The sequence below is a fragment of the Sphaerodactylus townsendi genome, linkage group LG03 (assembly GCF_021028975.2).
Source record: "Sphaerodactylus townsendi isolate TG3544 linkage group LG03, MPM_Stown_v2.3, whole genome shotgun sequence".
Classification (NCBI taxonomy): domain Eukaryota; kingdom Metazoa; phylum Chordata; class Lepidosauria; order Squamata; family Sphaerodactylidae; genus Sphaerodactylus; species Sphaerodactylus townsendi.
In genome coordinates, this window is record NC_059427.1 from 174,797,474 (window position 1) to 174,815,830 (window position 18,357).

Genomic DNA, 18,357 nt, shown 5'->3' on the forward strand with positions numbered 1-18,357 from the left:
CAAACAGTGCAGTTAAATTATGTTGGAGTAGAGAGAGAGAGAGATATTAAGTAATGAAGGGGTAAAAATCATGTTGTACCAGAGTCTAAACAAAATAAAGAAAATGACAGAGAACAGAACTGTGTTCTGCAATAGTCCTGAAGAACTCTTATTGCTGGGAGGGTCTTAGAAGGATGTTCTGGCTGCATTTGTAAATACGGTGTTTGAAAAGGAGATAAATCCAGTAAGCGGATTCTGCTTTGAATGGTAGTTCATCCCTTCCATCTCTCCAACGTTCAGGGTATGTACTACCTGGAGGAGCATCGCATGGTCCATCGCAACCTTGCTGCCCGCAATGTTTTGGTGAAATCCCCCAGCCAGGTACAGGTGGCAGATTTTGGCGTTGCTGACCTGCTGTATCCAGATGATAAGAAATACTTCTACAATGAGATTAAGGTTGGTGGATTCTGGATTGAGACAGTTCAAGTGGGTGATAGTTTGGATTTATACCCGCTCCCCTTTTCTCTCCTGTAAGGAGACTCAAAGAGCTTCCAGGCTCCTTTCCCTTCCTCTCCCTACAGCAAACACCTTGAGAGATAGGTGGGGATGAGAGTTCAAAGAAAACTGTGACTAGCCGAAGGTCATCAGCAGGAATGTAGGAGTGGGGAAACAAATCTTGTTCACCAAATCAGAGTCCGCCTTTCATGAGGAGGAACTGGGAATCAAACCCGGTTCTCCAGATTGGAGTCCACCTGCTCTTAACCACTACACCATGCTGGCTCTCAGCTTATGGTTCATCTCCTCTAACTTTTCCTTGTGGTGAGTGACACTTCCTCGTGCCTACATGGCAAGACTCTTACTGCATTCAAAATGTCAGCTAGTAGAACACAAAGAAGGAAACTACAGTTCATGTGGACAAGGGAACAAGGTGTGAGAGAAAGAGATGCTGCAGAGGCAATTCTAGAAGAAAACCACTTGAGGGTTTTAGAAGGGGGAAGAGATGAGGTGAAGACTGGGACCAAGAGATGATGGACATCTACATATATTTTTGAGGAGGGAACTTTCTTGTACACGCTTTGGTGTGAAGGGAAAGTGGCATGGTAGAGCCATCATTGAATAAGAAGAAGAGTTTGGATTTATACCCCACCTTTCTCTCCTGTAAGGAGACTCAAGGTGGCTTATAAGCTTCTTTCCCTTCCTCTCCCTACAACAGGCACCTTGTGAGGTAGGTGGGACTGAGAGAGTTCGGAAGGAACTGTGACTAGCCCAAGGTCACCCAGCAGGAATGTAGGAGTGCGGAAGCAGATAAGCTTCTGCCACTCATGGGGAGGAGTGGGGAATCAAACCAGGTTCTCTAGATTAGAATCCAGCTGCTCTTAACCACTACACCACGCTGGCTCTCCACACTGGTATAGATCTCATTGGATTTTGGAAAATAACCAGGGCTGATGCTAGGACGGGAAACTGCAGAAGAAGACCATGGCAAACCACCTCTGCTTCTCACTTGTGTTGACAGCCCCTTGCTGCGCTCACCATGAGTTGCTTGGGACTTGCAGCTCATATGTACATAGAAGCTTCGATGAGTTCTCCTTTAGTGGCAAAGGAGAGCAAACTTCACGCTAGATTACCTTTGCTTCTAAAAGCCACTAGACATCAAATTTGAATCCAAGAATCCCAGGGGAGTCGAATCAAATTCAGAACACTGTTCTGAAACAGGCCTGGTAGGTCCTGCTCCCCACTTTTTGTTTGCACGTGTGTTTGTCTGTGTGAATGTGGGTGATGCTTCATCCCTGTCCTGACTTGTTTTTCAGACACCAATAAAATGGATGGCTTTGGAGAGCATACATTTCGGAAAATATACACACCAAAGTGACGTGTGGAGTTACGGTAGGTATCACAGCAAGTCTCCACAAGTCCAGAGAACTTCTGCTCAACCCTCCCCAGGTGTCTCTGACATAAGAGTAAGACAGTTTCCTTTAGAGCCCTTGCTCTTGTCATCAACCTAGTAATAAGCATGTCCCAAAAAGGGGAGATGGGAGGGAAAGGTAGCATGGTATCAGAGGCGTAGCTGGGCCAGAGTGCGCCCTTTTGCCCCCCCCCCCCAATGTGCCCCCACACACACACACACACACAGCTCCCCCTTCCCACGGCATCCCCCACACTTACTTTAGCAAATTGAACAGGCTGGAGAACAGGCCTGCCTGTTCCCTTCCAGGTGGGAACTACATTTCCCAGGGTCTCCTAAAAACACACAGAGTATCTGTCAGAATCCCAAAAACTGAAACAAACTCATGTAAAAGAACAGTAGTTTATTGAGTATTGAGATCTTCTCTGGTCAATGCCAGAACTGGGGTTTGCCCGGGCAAACCCCTATAGTTAAAGCAGAGTGCACCCCACCCTCACCCCCATCGTGGGAATGCACGCCCAAAAGAACTGCAAAAAAGATAACAGTGAAGATGGCCAGGCACTGACCTTGGGCAGCACCTGGTACAGTATAACATCATACAGAAGACAGAGAAAAGTCAGTTAGAAATGCAATTAACCCATTCCTCCACCCCCAACATCCAGAAAGCAGCATAAGCAAACCCCTTAAACAACAGGCCTCCTGACAGTATCACAATATCACAAACAGCCACAAAGCCTTAATTGTAAAGATCAAATACGCAGTGTCTCAGAATGCAACACAAGAAGGCCTTAAAAGACCTGACGTGTTTTGATCCTACTGAATCTTCTTTAGAGGTCAGTAAACAATTCACACATATATAGAACTGCTATCAATCCATGCGATCTTATTTACAGCTGAGCTCAGTATGTTTTATATAGGTCCTACAAAAACAAAAACAACAAGATGTTAAAAATAATAAATTCAAATGGATCTTTCAGTATCCAGTAGGATAGAATCACGTTTGGTCTTTTTGGGTCTGCTTTGTGTTACATTCTGAGATACTGTGTCTTTGATCTTTACAATTGAGGCTTTGCAGTTGCTTATGATATGTTTTGTGATATTGTGACATTCTACCTGCTTTTAGAGATGAATGTGTGTTTTCTATTGAGATTTTTATGTATAGTGTTTTATTGTTAAGAATATAGCACAGTGCAATAAAATATATATTTAATATATATTAATGGATAGTTATTAGTTCTCTCAACCTTCCCCCCCCCAATGCCAGCCACCATGTCTGTGCAAAGCTCCTTCTTCTCTTGTCAGAGGTGGAGCTACAAGGGGGCCAGGGGGTGTGCGTTGCACTGGGCACGCACGTGGGGGGGGGGGCAGCAAAAATTTCAGGTTTGTTTTTTGTATTTTTTTAGTGTTTTTCAGTTTTTGGCCTGCAGGAGCGCAGTTTTTAGGCTAGCAGCACCAAAATTTCAGGGAGTTTTCGGGGGACTCTCCTGATGATACCACCCAAGTTAGGTGAGGTTTGGTTCGGGGGGTCCAAAGTTATGGACTCCCAAAGGGGGTGCCTCCATTCCCCATTGTTTCCAATGGGAGCTAATAGGAGATGGGGTCTACACCTTTGAGAGTCCATAACTTTGGACCCCCTGAACCAAACTTCACCAAACCTGGCTGGTGTCATCAGGAGAGTCTCCTAAAGAAACCCTGAAATTTTGATGCTGCTAGCCTAAAAGCTGCGCCCCCTGCAGGCCAAAAACTGAAAAAACACTAAAAAATACAAAATACACAAACATGTGGGAGGGGGGCAGCATAACTCAGATTTTGCATTGGGCTCCACTTTCCCTAGCTACGCCTCTGTCTCTTGTTATTGTGGGGGGGTACGCATATCCATACTTTTTTCATCATGCTCTTTCATGAGCCACGCATGCTAAGTCTTACCCATTCCATTCACTCCATGTTTCTGTGCAGGGGTAACTTTGTGGGAGATGATGACCTTTGGAAGTGAACCCTACACAGGTATCCATCTTTCAGAAGTGCCCGACCTCCTGGAGAAAGGGGAGCGCCTCTCACAACCCCAGATCTGCACTATCGATGTTTACATGGTGATGGTAAAATGTAAGTGACCTGAGTCATTTTCCCACTTAACTAGCCTGCCCCTCGATACCCTTTGGCAACGCTGTTGGCCTTGCACAGTGGGCAGGTATTTCAAAAATGTAAAGTTTCTCCAAACCGGATACAAGCGAATGCACAGACTGGGGTGTTCACCCTGGGCCACAGAGGGTCTTGGGGTTGGTGTCTGTCTGCTAAGCATTTTGCCTTTTCTCGTCCTGCAGGCTGGATGATCGACGAGAACATTCGTCCCACCTTCAAAGAGCTAGCCAATGAGTTCACACGCATGGCCCGCGATCCCCCTCGCTACTTGGTGATTAAGGTTAGTGCTGCTTGATCTGGCTCTTCTACAGAGACCCTGAAGATGCTAAGCACTTCATAGTGCGGCCACTGATGATGCTCTTCCTCAGTGCCATCACCCCTAACCCTGATGCTACGTGCCATTCCCATTTGGCCAGTCACTTGTAGTGCCGTAGTGGTTAAGAGCAGGTGCATTCTAATCTGGAGGAACTGGGTTTGATTCCCCGCTCTGCTGCTTGAGCTGTGGAGGCTTATTTGGGGAATTCAGATTAGCCTGTGTGCTCCCACACACGCCAGCTGGGTGACCTTGGGCTAGTCACAGCTTCTCGGAGCTCTCTCAGCCCCACCCACCTCATAGGGTGTTTGTTGTGAGGGGGGAAGGCCAAGGAGATTGTAAGCCCCTTTGAGTGTCCTACAGGAGAAAAAGGGGGGGATATAAATCCAAACTCTTCTTCTTGTTGTAGATCTTATTCATGGCTTTTAAAAAAAGATTAAATTTCAGAATATTGGACAGGTTATTAAAAAAAGTGTGTTGCTATTATGTGCATTTTCCCCACCCTTTCTTCCTCAGTGTGGTGTACATTGGTCTCATTTCCTGCATTTTAGCCTCACAACAACCCTGCAAGGTGGGTTACGCTGAGAGCGTAATTGGACTAAGATCAGAGATGCTGAGGCAGGCCCCGAAACTGTTTTTGATGAGCCCAGCCCTGCCTTCTCGTTTTTACTAATTGCGCTGCTTTCCTTTGGTCGGCTCCCAAGTGTCTAAAACTATGTAAGGTGGGGTTACTTTTTTGTGTACATGCCGCCTAGTTGAAAAGAATATCACTGAGCACTGGGCTTTTTCTCTCACTATTGCCAGACTCTAAATATCTAGGACTGTGTTGTTAAACTTCCAGAAAGGCCTGAGGCCTGATGTCTCTCCTCCTCCTAAACCAGGCACTGCCCAAAGGACTGACGCACCTTGAAACTAGAGTATTTGCTCTTGTTAAGACACTCCCATTATGACTTGGCAGTGCTCAACCTTTGCAGCTGTGATATACAAACATGATCTTATTGTGTTCGTGCTCTTCCTTTCTCACAGAGAGAGAGTGGGACGCTCCCCCTTATGGAGCCACCGACCATCAGCGAAAAGGAGTTGGATGAGATGGAAACACTGGAAATGGAGACGGAGCTGGAGGAGGAGGAACTAAATAACCTCTTTTCCTCCAGGCAGTGGATGGACTCCACGCGGGTAAGAGACTCCTCCTCTCCCAGCCCACTGAGTATGGGAAGCTTCCTGGTCCCTGCAGAAAGATGGAATTACCCTTGGACTAACGGTGAATGAATTCACAATTCTGAGCTGCCATCCTAGCGTGCGTGTCTCCATCTAGAGGGGAGTCACTGGATCCCTTCTCTGGATGGAATTTTTTCCACTTGCAGTATTGCTACGGATTTGCTTTGTAGGTGACCCACAAGACTATCAGCAGAGTTTAAAATGGAGCCTTCTTGCACTCACTGCAGCCTCCTAACGGTACCATACTTGGAAAAGAATACTCTCCACGCAAGATGTTCTTTCCATAGAAAGGTTTTACTTTAGCAGTTGCAAGGTTACACAAGTCTATGCTATTACAAGTCTATAAAGCTATACAGAACTCTTCAGCAAGAACACAGTGAACACACACTGAACTTAACACTCTGAATTTAGCAGATACAATGCATTGCATCTTATACATCCAACAAGCAGGATACTTTTCCCCCGCCCCGGCAAGGTTAACTGTAGATACTTCGCCCTAGACTGACTGTCTCTGGCCTCGGTGTTGGGCAAACCTCTGCTGACTAGAAGATGAACCTTTTGTGAACCTTTATTGTATATATCATGACAGACAGCATTTCTGCAGCTGCAGTGGATAGATGGGACTTTCTTTTTTCACGTGCGTTTTTGCTGCTCAAGAAAGATAAAGGAATGAAGGGACGATGAAGACCCTACTGTTAAAGGAAGGTCTAGAACAGGGGTCCCCAACGAGATGCCAATGCTCACCAGCATCTTTTTTGGCCCCACCAAGTTTTTTTCTAGGAAGTGGGTGAGGTCAGGAAGGGCTTTTGCCTCACAAAACTTTCTGATTGGCTATTAGAGATTTGATTGGCTGTGCAGATTAAAAAAATGTTGCTCTGGCAGCAGCTGCCTCCACCACACAAAGATCAGCACTGTGTTGTTGATGTTAAGCTGTGGCAGTCATTTCATTCATTAATTTATTCATTCATATGTATTTTTAGCCTGTCCTATACTCGAAAGTCTCAGGCGGGTCACAAAGCAATGATGGAGTGATCCTTGGACTAACGGTGAATGAGTTCACTGTTCTGAGCTCCTAGCCTAGCGTCTGCATCTCCATCCATAGGAGATGCACTAGATTGATTCTCTGGATGGAACTTTTTCCACTTTCCAATTTTTACGCTTTGTGGCTGGCTCTGCCTCCTGAGGCAGCCATCTTGCAGACACCATTTTGTTGCCACGCTCACCATGTCTAGCTTACCGGAATCCCAGGTGTGCTCATAGGCTCAAAAATATTGGGGTCCCCTGATCCAGACAGCAAAACAAAGAACAGAGCAGAGTGCCAAAGATGAGCAATGAATGAATGCCTGAGGCAGCTGCTTCTTGTGATGTAGAGGGTGAAACCATAGGACAGTGGCTGGCGGTCTGTGGATCCATTAGAACAGCGGCTCTCAACCTGGGGGTCGCGACCCCTTTGGGGGTTGAACGACCCTTTCACAGGGGTCGCCTAAGACTCTCTGCATCAGTGTTCTCCATCTGTAAAATGGATAAATGTTAGGGTTGGGGGTCACCACAACATGAGGAACTGTATTAAAGGGTCGCGGCATTAGGAAGGTTGAGAACCACTGAATTAGAATGAAGTTTCACTGCAGAGTGACATCACAGGACACGAAGAGGAGCTAAGGAATACCAAGATGCTTGGGCCAGTCAGGGGCTGCACCATTTCAGTATTTGCCAAGTCCCCACCCTTGTTAAACTTGCAGGTACTTCCCAAAGTTTGAAAACAGGTAGCAGATGTCCACCACCAAATGAGTCCTATGAGGGACGGCCAATCACAAACTGTTGGGAGGTTCCAAGCCAAGGGTCAACCTGGGATGGAGGTTTCCAAATGGGGCTCCTTGCAAAAATCCTTTGGGTTCTGAAGGACCTCTTACTCCAGTGAGATAGAAGAAAGCCATGGCTGGCTCTTTGCTTTGGGGGAAATGGGAAGAGGGCAACAGGAAACAAATCAGCCGGGCATGTTTTGGGGAATCTCTGGCCTAGAGCATCAAAACAGCTTTGCCTCTACTCACAGCAATGAATGCATTTGTGTTTTTGTAAATTCTTCAGAGCCCGACACTTTTGAGCCCCTCAGCTGGATACATACCCATGAACCAAAGCAGCCTCAGCGGAAGTCATCAGGTATTTGAGTTACTCAAAATTCTTATATTTTTATGGAGATCAAAAGTTGTATCAAAAGGATGGTACAGGTGTCTGGTTAAAAGAGACTGTGGAGTCCATCTGACCTATAATAATAATAATTTAGGCCTTTATTGGCATTCCATATTACAATAAAACAATTGTCCATAAAAAACAAATACGTCAAACATATACACATAGTGATAGTCCCGTGTGTAACGTTTGCAGTTCAGACTCTTATCAATAGTATAGTCCAAACGGACTCATCAAAGGTGCCATTCCTACATACTTCTTTGCAGACCAGACAGAAGACTTATCGACAGAGCCTAGGTATCATAATAACATACAATGTTAAAAGTTTTACTATAAAACACAGGGATTATTGAGGTGACATCAGGTAAAAGGTAAAGGAAAGGGGACAAGGAAATGGATGGATAGTTGGTCTGGCTCTAATAGGTTGCCACTGCATTCAATTATTATACCAACTGTCAACCAATAGTAGAACTATGATATTTTTCTATAAGTCACCCACAGGCAGAGGTAGGCACTATATATCAGTATCAAATGGTTAGTGAAACCAACATTATTGTCATTACAAGGCTAGCAATCTAATGCTTAGTACCCATCTAGGGTTACATCTATAATCTTTAAGAGGTATTTTGCTACGCTTTCGCAAAGATAAGGGTCAAGATTATCTAAGATTAAGGGAATCCTAAGGGCGTCAGTGAAACGATTGTATAGAAGTGGAGTAATGGTGGATTGGGTCATTCTCATCTTGGCAGATCTTGCACAATGAAACAAAGTGTGCTGCAATGTCTCAACTTGGCCCGAGTTGCATGGGCATAGTCTCTTTTGTTTATCTATACATTGGTATCTACCTTTGAGGAGCATAGAGGGCATTAAACTGAAATGGGCCAAGGTTATTGCTCTTCTTTGCCTTGGATTAGTAAGCCAGAAAAGATAGTTGGCTGTATGTCTTCGTTCAAGAGGAATAAGCAGGTTTAGAGGAGAACACGTTTTCCTCGCTTCAACTATCATGTTGCAATACTCATGTTCTAGCAGCTTGATTTTCAGGCAATTGTAGGCCTCCAATAGAGTGAGAGAGTGTAGTGACTCTAGTGGGAGGCCGATGGTGCTAATTTTTTTCTTCCACCAATGTCATCCATCTGGGTATTACCGAATCAGAGAGCATCAAGTGAATTAAACTAGAATGATCTTGTGAAAAATGGATGCGGAGCCAATATTTGACAGTTCTCAGCCAGGCCATTGTGGCATGGGATATTTGCTCAAGTTTTAAGCATAGGGCTGCATATGGGGCACAATAGGGTAGGCCCATGATTTTATAAAAAAAACAGGACTGGGATCTATTTAAGATTTTGTTGGCCGCTTCGATCCAAATAGGTGCTCCATAAAGGAGCTTGGATCCACATTTGGCATTGAAAACTTTCAACGCTGATGGTATGTATTGATGGCCCGATTTGTGGAAAAAGCGCAAAATTGCTGAAGCGCTGTTATTAGCTGCAGCAAGTGGCGGTTTCCTGTGTACTGCCCAATTAAGATTGCTTGTAAGGGTAATGCCGAGATATTGAAACTGTTTGACTTGTTCTATAGGTTTCTTATTGATAATCCATACATGTCTAGAGAATCGTCTGGCGAACACCAAAATTGTAGATTTCTCATAGTTAATTTCCAGTTCATTTGACTTACAGTATTCCGCACAGCGATTCAGAAGGCGGGTAAGGCCAACCTTGGTGCAGGAGAGAAGAGCAGTATCGTCTGCATAGAGCAGAGCAGGGACATGTATAGGGCACAGTTTGGGTGCATGTCCGTTGACTTTTAAAAGAGTTGGCACTAAGTCGCTGAGAAAGATGTTAAACAAAATGTGGGCCAGTATACAGCCTTGTTTGACTCCCCTAGTGGTGGGGATATTAGGTGTAAGGGGCCCATTCGGGGCACCTCTGATTTTGCAGCTGGTGCCAGTATGCAATTGTTTAATTAAAAACAGTAATCTGGGGTCAATATTCAGGATAGAAAGTTTGTTCCTAAGTAATTCTCTTGAAACTGAATCAAATGCCCCTTTTAAATCTAGGAAGGCAACAAAAAGTTTATGATTGGCATGAGTTGCATATTTGTTGGCAAGGTGTGATCAAGTGTTGGTCAATGGTCAAGTGTTGATTTGTGATAAATGGTCAAGTGTTGATTTATTTTTAGTAAAGGCAATTTGCTCCGGACCAATTGTTCCTGTTTGTCTAATCCATTCCTCAAGTTTCAGGCATAGAAATTTGGCATATAATTTACCTGTGACTGAAAGGAGACTGATGGGACGGTAATTTGAAGGTTTGGTAGTGTCACCCTTTTTATACATAGGGACAATTATAGCAGTTAACCACTCGCTTGGTATAAGGCCTGTGTTGTTAACATAAGTGAATAATGAGGCCACCCACCATTCTTGAGAGGATTTGAAAATTTCAGGTATTATATCGTCAGGGCCAGGAGCTTTACCTCTTTTTAGACCATTAATTAAGTTGATCACTTCATGAGGATTAACCGCAGGCCATTCAGGTAACTCAGCTAGGGCTGGGGTGGGAACAGGGTTCGCAGTTGTAGTCCATCTGACCTGTTAGTTGAGAGTTTGATACTGAGAGGAAGCATTGAGTGGTAGAGCTTCTTCCATCTGCCCATCACATTTTTATCCCACCCATCCTCTCAGGAGCTCAGGGTAGCTTACGTTGTTTCCCCGTCCTCTGTTTTATACTCACAGAAGCTCTGTGAGGTAGGTTGGGCTGAGAATGTGTGACCGACCCATGACGTTCTACATAAATGTTATGGCTGAGTGAGGATTCGAACATGGTCTCTCGTGAATTGCATGCTCAGTCCTTAAATGACCTTGGGGAGGCAGCTTTGGGACAGACTTCTGCCTAAAATGCAGGTCTAGCCAAACCTTGCCACCATTTCATCTTTGCCTCTTTGTGATCCAGAGCACTGGACTAGGCTCTCGGCAGACTTTGCGCATCCGGCAGGAATCCTTGGGCCGCACAGTGTCAGAGTCATCAGAGGGACGGGGCACGGCCTCTGACTACGAGCTCACCGAGGATATGTCTTTGTCCGGGAGCCTGTGCCGCAGCCACCGATCCCGCAGAGATAGCGCCTACCTCTCTCAGCGAGACAGCCTGATGCTGCCAGTTGGAAGTGCTGATGGGGAAGAAGATGCCAATGGCTATGTCATGCCGGATCGAAACAGCAGAGGTAAGAGTTGAGTCCCTCAGGGGGAGTGAGGTGCATCTCACATTCTTTTTACTTGGGTTAGTTGGTCCAACACCAGATTGGAAAATGCTGTGTAGAAACGAATCCGCTCACAGAAGCGAAGATAGCAGCTTGGCTCTGACTGTTTCTTGACCATCACCTGTTCCACTTCTTTGGCCTTTGTGTCTGCAGCTGTGAGTTCTTTGTCAGGCTTAGTTATGCTGACAACTGACTTCTTCAGTGAGATCCCTCCCTTCTGAAGTCGAAAAGGGAATCTAGGATCTGGTGTAAACTGAACTGCATCCTGATTCGACCATTAGGAGGAAGTCTAAAGGCTGTTTATAGAACTAGCCAGCGAAGAACTCCAGCCAAAAGTTCTGAAGGCTTAGGGGGCTCTGAGTGGAAGAACCAGGGTAGAACAATTTCAGCTCAGCATCGTGTACCGAGTTGAAGGCAGAGCTGAAATCTGAACCGGGGGCTCAGAATTTATGGCTCAGTTAGCTACGTCAGATGTTTGGCTCAGTTCCTGTCCCAGAATGTATGGGGGGGGGGGTCCTGGTCACCTGGAGGAGATTAATAATCACCCCCCCTTTTTTTGCCATCAAGTCACATCTGAGTTATGACGATCCCAGAGGGTTTTCAAGGCAAGAGACTTTCAGAGGTAGTTTGCCATTGCCTACCTCCACGTAGCAACCCTGGACTTCCTTGGTGGTCTCCCAGCCAAATACTAACCAGTGGCAACCCTGCTTACTCACCCTAGATGAGCACAAAGTCAGAAGACTCTGAAGGCCAAACTATGTGATAAGTTTTTGGATACGGGTTCCCAGGACCCAACTCACTTTCCCTGCAGCCACACAGTAATATTAGAGAACATTGTATTGTCGAAGGCTTTCACGGCCGGATTCAACTAGTTCTGGAGGGTTTTCTGAGCTGTGTGGCCGTGGTCTGGTGGATCTTGTTCCTAACGTTTCGCCTGCATCTGTGGCTGGCATCTTCAGAGGTGTATCACAGAGGGAAGTCACAGGATGTGATACACCTCTGAAGATGCCAGCCACAGATGCAGGCAAAACGTTAGGAACAAGATCCACCAGACCACAGCCACACAGCCCGGAAAACCCACCAGAACCTGTAGAGAACATTGTTTTTAAAGCCCAGTGTGAGCCAGGACCACCGCATGGGGGCTTCTGTCTTCCTCCCCATGCTGGTTTCCCGAGTTGAAGCAGCCCTGATGTGAGAGTTACATGCCTCATTTTGGAGCTGCACGAGCAGCTCCCCCTTCTGGAGGTATCTGAACAAAACTCGTGTCAAAAAGTATTGTGCAGTTTGGCCCTAAGACCCTCTTGTTCTCCTCTCATCTACAGAGCGTGCTGCTCGCACGGCCACCTCCCTACTCCGCGGCTCGCACCTTGTGTCACAAGTGGATGAAGAGTACGAGTACATGAACCGGCGCGCTCCGCAAACCCCACAGCCCCGGCCAGCCTCTCTGGAAGAGCTCGGCTATGAGTACATGGATCTGGGCTCTGAGCTGAGTGCATCGCTTGGCAGTGTGCCGAGCTCCCAGTTAACCACACCCTGTCGAGACGAGGAAGACGAGGAAGAAGACTATGAGTACATGAACAAACAGCCCAAGCTCAGCAAGTCCCTAAGCAGCATCCGCAGTTCACGGGGAGACTATACTGATATGGACTCTGGCATCACGCAGGGCTCCCCAGATGAGCAGGGTTATGAGGAAATGGACGCCGTCTTGCCCCCTGTCCAGTGTCCTGGCTGCCAGAGTCCCCCCTGCCCCCAAAATGGGTTCATGAAGCCCCTACGCACGCTGGAAGCCTCAGACTGTGCTTTCGACAACCCTGATTATTGGCACAGTCGGTTGTTCACCAAGGCCAACGTCCAGAGGACTTAGCTGGGGGCGGGCAGTCTCATTTTCCCTTTAGCAGGAGGGGGAACGAACACTTGTATTTTAGCCACAAACACCCTGTGATTGTGGACTGAAAGGCGGAACTTCTGTGAAACTCCTAATCCTCTCTGATGTTGACCAAGACGGGCAGGCACAACGGCAACCACCAACAATGGGCTGCATCTCAGCCCCACACCTTGCACTGCAGTTTGACCTGTTACATATCTGGTCTCGTCAGTTCAAGTGCCCTTGAACTTAGAGGGCAACACGGACGCATGTTGGAAGATGCTGTCTAGACTTCGGGGACACGGGGCCTGAAGTTGCGGGAGACGTGCTGGCCGTTTCTGTGGGCCAGAGGGCCTTGCAGTCCAGTGGAGGACCTAATTTCTTCAGGAAGCGGGGTTTTTTTTGTTGAGAAAACAAGGTAGAATCCTCTATGTCTGGGCCAAACTGATCCTTCTGGGCCCTGCCCAGAACCCTCAGCAACAGCCAGAGGGTCTTGGGGTGTCTCTGACAGCCCTTGTAAAGACAGCCCTTTGCCTTTCAATAGCATTGGGGGCTTGAGCATGAGGCCATAAGACTGAAAAACAGGCTTCCTCTAGAGAGGCAGTGAGGACCTTGTCTGCTGGTGTCAGGTTCTGACATCTGTAATGCGGGGAGGACAGGACTTATGGGTACATATGAAGGAAAATGGTGCTTCCCACCCCAAGAAAGCCTCATTTAGGGAGATAATGTGTTGCCCTGAGACAACTGTGTGGGTTTTGAATCCTCTCAGAATGATATTGGGTAAAAAACAAAACAGGTACCGGAACTCAAAATTCCTGGGTTTTGCTTCCCATCTGTTGCTCAGTTTTCCTTCATTATAGTGCCTTGTAGTTTCCATATCTGAACGGACGCCCTCAAGAATGAGGAAGTGGCTAAGAACAAAAGGCCAGAAGGTGCTGTAGATATGAACTAGCTAGACTTCTATCCCCCTGTACCCAGTGTTGCAGACAATTTCTAGCGCCAACCTAAGCAGAGTTAACACCTTTGGGAGCCAAGGGACTAAAGGGGAAGGAAATCAGCTTTGATTGTACTGCTAAACGTTAAGATCCAGTAGCAATTTCAAGCATCCGAATGGAAAGAATGGTAGAGAGGCTACAGAGTCTCCTGAGGGACCGAATAACTTGTTTAGTCCTCTAGTACAGAAAGAGTTGGGATCGACTGACCTTTATGAAAGGCCGTATCCCCCAAATTCACTTTAGCAATGAAAAGTAATACGGGATTCTTTTCAGTATGTAAGCCAACTGAAGAGGACCCTGGTCACGGAGTCCCCCACTGTGATACACGAACAATACAGGAGTCACTGGTTGTTTTGATTAAATTAAACTTGGAGTCATCTGCTGCTGTTTGAAAGGGGCAGAATTGCATCTTGGGCTTTTTTATTCATGATTCTCTTGAGTCAGTCTCATTTGCAGGAGAATATGATTTGGGAACAAATGTCTTCCTTTCACCACCCCACTTTGAAGGCCAGTAGTACCGAACGTTACTTGATTTTGTTCCCACAAGTTTTGCTTTGCATCAAATAGAGAGTGGGGAAAGAAAATAAAATCTGATCAGAAGGAGAGAAGTTTGTTCTCATGCCGCATCTCTGCATTTGACCTCATTTTGTTTATAGTTCTGTAAAAACATCCCTCCATAACGGGATCTGCATCTTGGATTGGATCATAATTTTAGTTTTCAAGCCCTGTTATGGTGGCAAAATAATCCACATTATTCTGAGGTCTCTTTCTATTGTTCTCCAGCCTTTTCTTTCAGCTATGGAAATGTGACTGAATTTTAAATGGAGGGTTTTGTGTGTGTGTGTGTGTTTAAATTAATGCATCTTTTGTTTTCGCTGTTCATGTACTCAACAGGCAAAGCGATTGTTCTGCAAAGAGCAAGATTTGTATGAAATATAATTGTATTTCCCTCCCTCCTCTCTCAAACAAGAATCCAGTGGCACTTTTGTGGTTCAGAGCTCACTTTCTCAGACTCATAGGCCAGTTACCCACTTGCGCTCTGGCACGCTGTGGGACCGGAAGCGCATCGGGGCGAGAAATCTTGTCCCGACACACTTCCTCCTTGTGGTGTGACAAGAGAGGAGGCATGTCGGGGCAAGATTTCTTGTCCAGACGTGCTTCATCTTGCCCTGTGCACGCTTCTCATTTTCCACGGGGAAAGGGAGAGCACTTCTGGCGCAACTTAATACCATATTTATGCCACACTTAAAGCTACAAAGAGCAGAAAGGTGGAAGAGGGAAGACATAAGGAGAGAGACAAGTTTCAGATAGGAGCCAGTCAAAAGTGTTATCGATCCACTTGGAGGAAAGACTGCTCCCAATTTTTGATAGGCAAAATCTTAGGTTGGAATAAATGCTGTTAGTCTTTATAGCCTGTTTAGATACACGTATCCCACTGCTTTCCCTAAAATGGACCCAGGATGGCTTAGAGCAGTGTTCTTCCCTCGTCCTGATCATCACAACAATAACCCTGTGAGGTATGTTAGGCTAAGAGAGTGACTGGCCCAAAATCGCCCAGTTTCCATGGCAGAGTAAGGATTCGAACCGGGATCTATCGTATTCTAGTCCAACACTACACTACGCTGGCTCCCCTTTGAATGTTTAAATGTTGGTGCTGCAGCCTGGTAATTTAATCCTTAAGAGAAAGGACTAGAAATCGGCTTAAAAGCCAACTGAAGCCCCTTCCGCACATGCAGAATAATGCACTTTCAATCCACTTTTAATGCACTTTGCCGCTGAATTTTACTGTGTAGGATAGCGAAATCCCCTTACAAACCATGGTGAAAGTGGATTGAAAGTGCATTATTCTGCATGTGCTGAATGGTGCATTCCTATGTGCAGTTACTTCTTTCTTTTTCGTTCTTTTTCTTTCTGGCTTGCTGGCTGTCAAGTCATGGATGATTTATGGCAACTCTGTAACATTTTCAAGGCGAGAGATGTTAAGAGGTGGTTTGCCACTGCTGCCTCCATTCTAAGTCCAATGGATGTAGACTGGAATAACTGCACAGGATTGTACTATAAAGGAACTATCAGATGTAGAATGACAAGTTATTTGGTTCTGTGTTTAGAACATATTCTAGCCACAGAGTACTGCCTCCCTCCTTTCATACTGTGGCAAATTATCTCCCTTCCTGGATCAGACTTCCACAGGGTGTAGTTGAAAAGCAACCAAATTTACCTAGTTCCTTTCAGCAGCACAGGTTGAGCAGAATTTCAGCCAGAGAGGCCTTGGCTAATACGTGAGAAGGATATTAGAGATTAGAGCTATTCTACTGCCCCCTGCAGGAAAAAAAGCATCAAGGCAACAACCAAAGGTAAATTGACTGAAAAGAGCTTTCAGAAAAAGGAGAGAAGAGCTGGTTATCTTTTGGCACAGAGGAAGCCAACCATAGTTAAATTGCTGCATCATTTTAATACAGTGCTAAGAAAGCCTGTGTAGGTGGAAAACTGTCCGGTTCTTAAACTAAAGTTGGGTTAAAATTGGAATAAACTCAAATGGTTCTTAGTTTAAATTTAGAACCGGAACATTTAATCTAATCCAGTTCCCAAGATGTCTCTTCCCATACCTTGAGAACATCACCGTTCCATAAAATAGAACCGAAATCTGTCCCAAGCAAAGTTTAGCGTGGTGTCGAGACTTTCTTCATCAAGTTGATTGTCCAAGATGTCTAGAAAATACTTCAGAATACCATGGGTACATTCTGGAGAATGGTTGGTTGCAACCATGCACATTTGAGTGGGGCTTCAGCAGGCCTGATGTTATCTGGACTAAGTCTCACAATGGTGCAATCCATACTCTTGCTGGAAATTAGTCCAGTTTAGGGTTGCCAATGGCCCAGAAAAACAACATAAACCTAACTCAGGGCCTTTCCCCACTTACCTTCTGCTGCGCGCTACTCTGGCCAAGTAGCGCGGGGTCCAGCGGGACTCCCCACTACAGGGGCGGCGACAACGCAGCCGCCCTGCCGCTGCCGCTCTCGCGCCCCCTCAGCGCGCATCATTCCTGGCGCTCTTCAAAACGGCGCCTTTTGATGACTTCTGCGCGGGGGTCGTGGGGAAGCCCGGAAGCGCGCCAGAAATTACGCGCGCCGTGAGTAGCGCGCAGTGAAGGTGGTAGAAGGAAAAGTGGGGAAACAGCCTCAGTTCTAGGAAAGATGCTTGAGCCAGAGTCTGAGGAGGTGGGACAGGTGAAAATTCAGGATGAAAGCAAAAGGAAATTGATCTTTACTCATAAGATTATGGAAAGGTACTTTTCTAAGCTCCCTCTTTGTTCTTATTTCATTTCCAATTACTGTTGCTGAGGTCATCTGTTTGGACTCACTTTTGTGTAAGTGGTCTGAGGATGTCAACTAAGAAACATCAGATCTGTTTTAATTAAATTTGGATGCAATTAATGATTCTCCAGTGTTAGCAACCGAATTGAACAAAAAAGCAGGAAACAACCTCATTTGACCAGCTTAGCTCTGGGATTCTTTTTGGGTGGTTAAAGATGTCACATTGAATATGTTCTCCCAAAACTGGATGTATATATTACTTTTAACTGTCAATTTTTTTTTCTTGCCATGCTTTGAAACTGGTGAAATGAAGGCTTTTTATCTTTTTAAAAAAAATCTGGACTGGAAGGAATCCAAATGTTTACACATTTTTTAATTGCCTTGTATGATACTCTAGCTACAGTGTAACATAGAAAAATAGTTGTGTTTAAAAACCAAAAATGAGATGCCGCTCCTGTCGTTAGCTAAGACAAGAGAGTACTCTTATCCTAGGGCATGAGATGACGGAGCTTTGTCTTGTAAGGAGATGTATTTGGACAGATGCAATCAATACTGCCCCTAGGGGCTCAAATCAAAGAGACGTTCTTGTTAAGAAAGCAGAATCTAGCAGTCACTAAATTCTCATGGGGAAGACAAAAGATACCTGCCTGTTCTGGTTCAGGCTCCGTGTTGCCCGCCCTAGCTGGCACCCTGGGGGTGGGGAGGAACTGTGATTTGATGTTACACTAATACATGATGTCAATTCGGGCACAAAACCGGAAGTGATGTGATGCTCTAGGACTCACATCCTAGAAATGATGTTGCATGTTGGTGTGACAGTGAACCCCCCCTTCCCCTGTTGAGTGACAGTAGGGAATGGGGTAGGGTTAGGGTCAGTGGTTCTCAACCTTCCTAATGCCGCGACCCTTTAATACAGTTCCTCATGTTGTGGTGACCCCCAACCCTAACATTTATCCATTTTACAGATGGAGAACACTGATGCAGAGAGTCTTAGGCGACCCCTGTGAAAGGGTTGTTCAACCCCCAAAGGGGTCACGACCCACAGGTTGAGAACCACTGGGTTAGGCCATAGTCCCTTACTGTGGCTGGAGACCTGGCTTTCTTTGGACCAAGTCCTATACCTGTGGTGGCGAACCTTTGGCACTCCAGATGTTATGGACTACAATTCCCATCAGCCCCTGTCAATTGGCCAT

At 45.9% G+C, this 18,357-nt stretch overlaps 1 protein-coding gene across 1 annotated transcript in view; it reads left to right on the forward strand.

The window, feature by feature from the left end:
- The window catches only part of ERBB3 (erb-b2 receptor tyrosine kinase 3), a 132,864-nt gene extending 114,574 nt beyond the window's left edge, over window positions 1–18,290 (forward strand). Inside the window, exons 22-30 of the mRNA XM_048490667.1 lie at window positions 42–70; window positions 274–435; window positions 1,791–1,866; window positions 3,842–3,988; window positions 4,207–4,304; window positions 5,364–5,513; window positions 7,641–7,712; window positions 10,688–10,955; window positions 12,314–18,290. Of these exons, the coding sequence (XP_048346624.1) occupies window positions 42–70; window positions 274–435; window positions 1,791–1,866; window positions 3,842–3,988; window positions 4,207–4,304; window positions 5,364–5,513; window positions 7,641–7,712; window positions 10,688–10,955; window positions 12,314–12,855 (1,544 nt within the window). The 3' untranslated portion in view covers window positions 12,856–18,290. The remainder of the gene's footprint in view (window positions 1–41; window positions 71–273; window positions 436–1,790; window positions 1,867–3,841; window positions 3,989–4,206; window positions 4,305–5,363; window positions 5,514–7,640; window positions 7,713–10,687; window positions 10,956–12,313) is intronic.
- The last annotated feature ends 67 nt before the right edge of the window (window positions 18,291–18,357 follow it).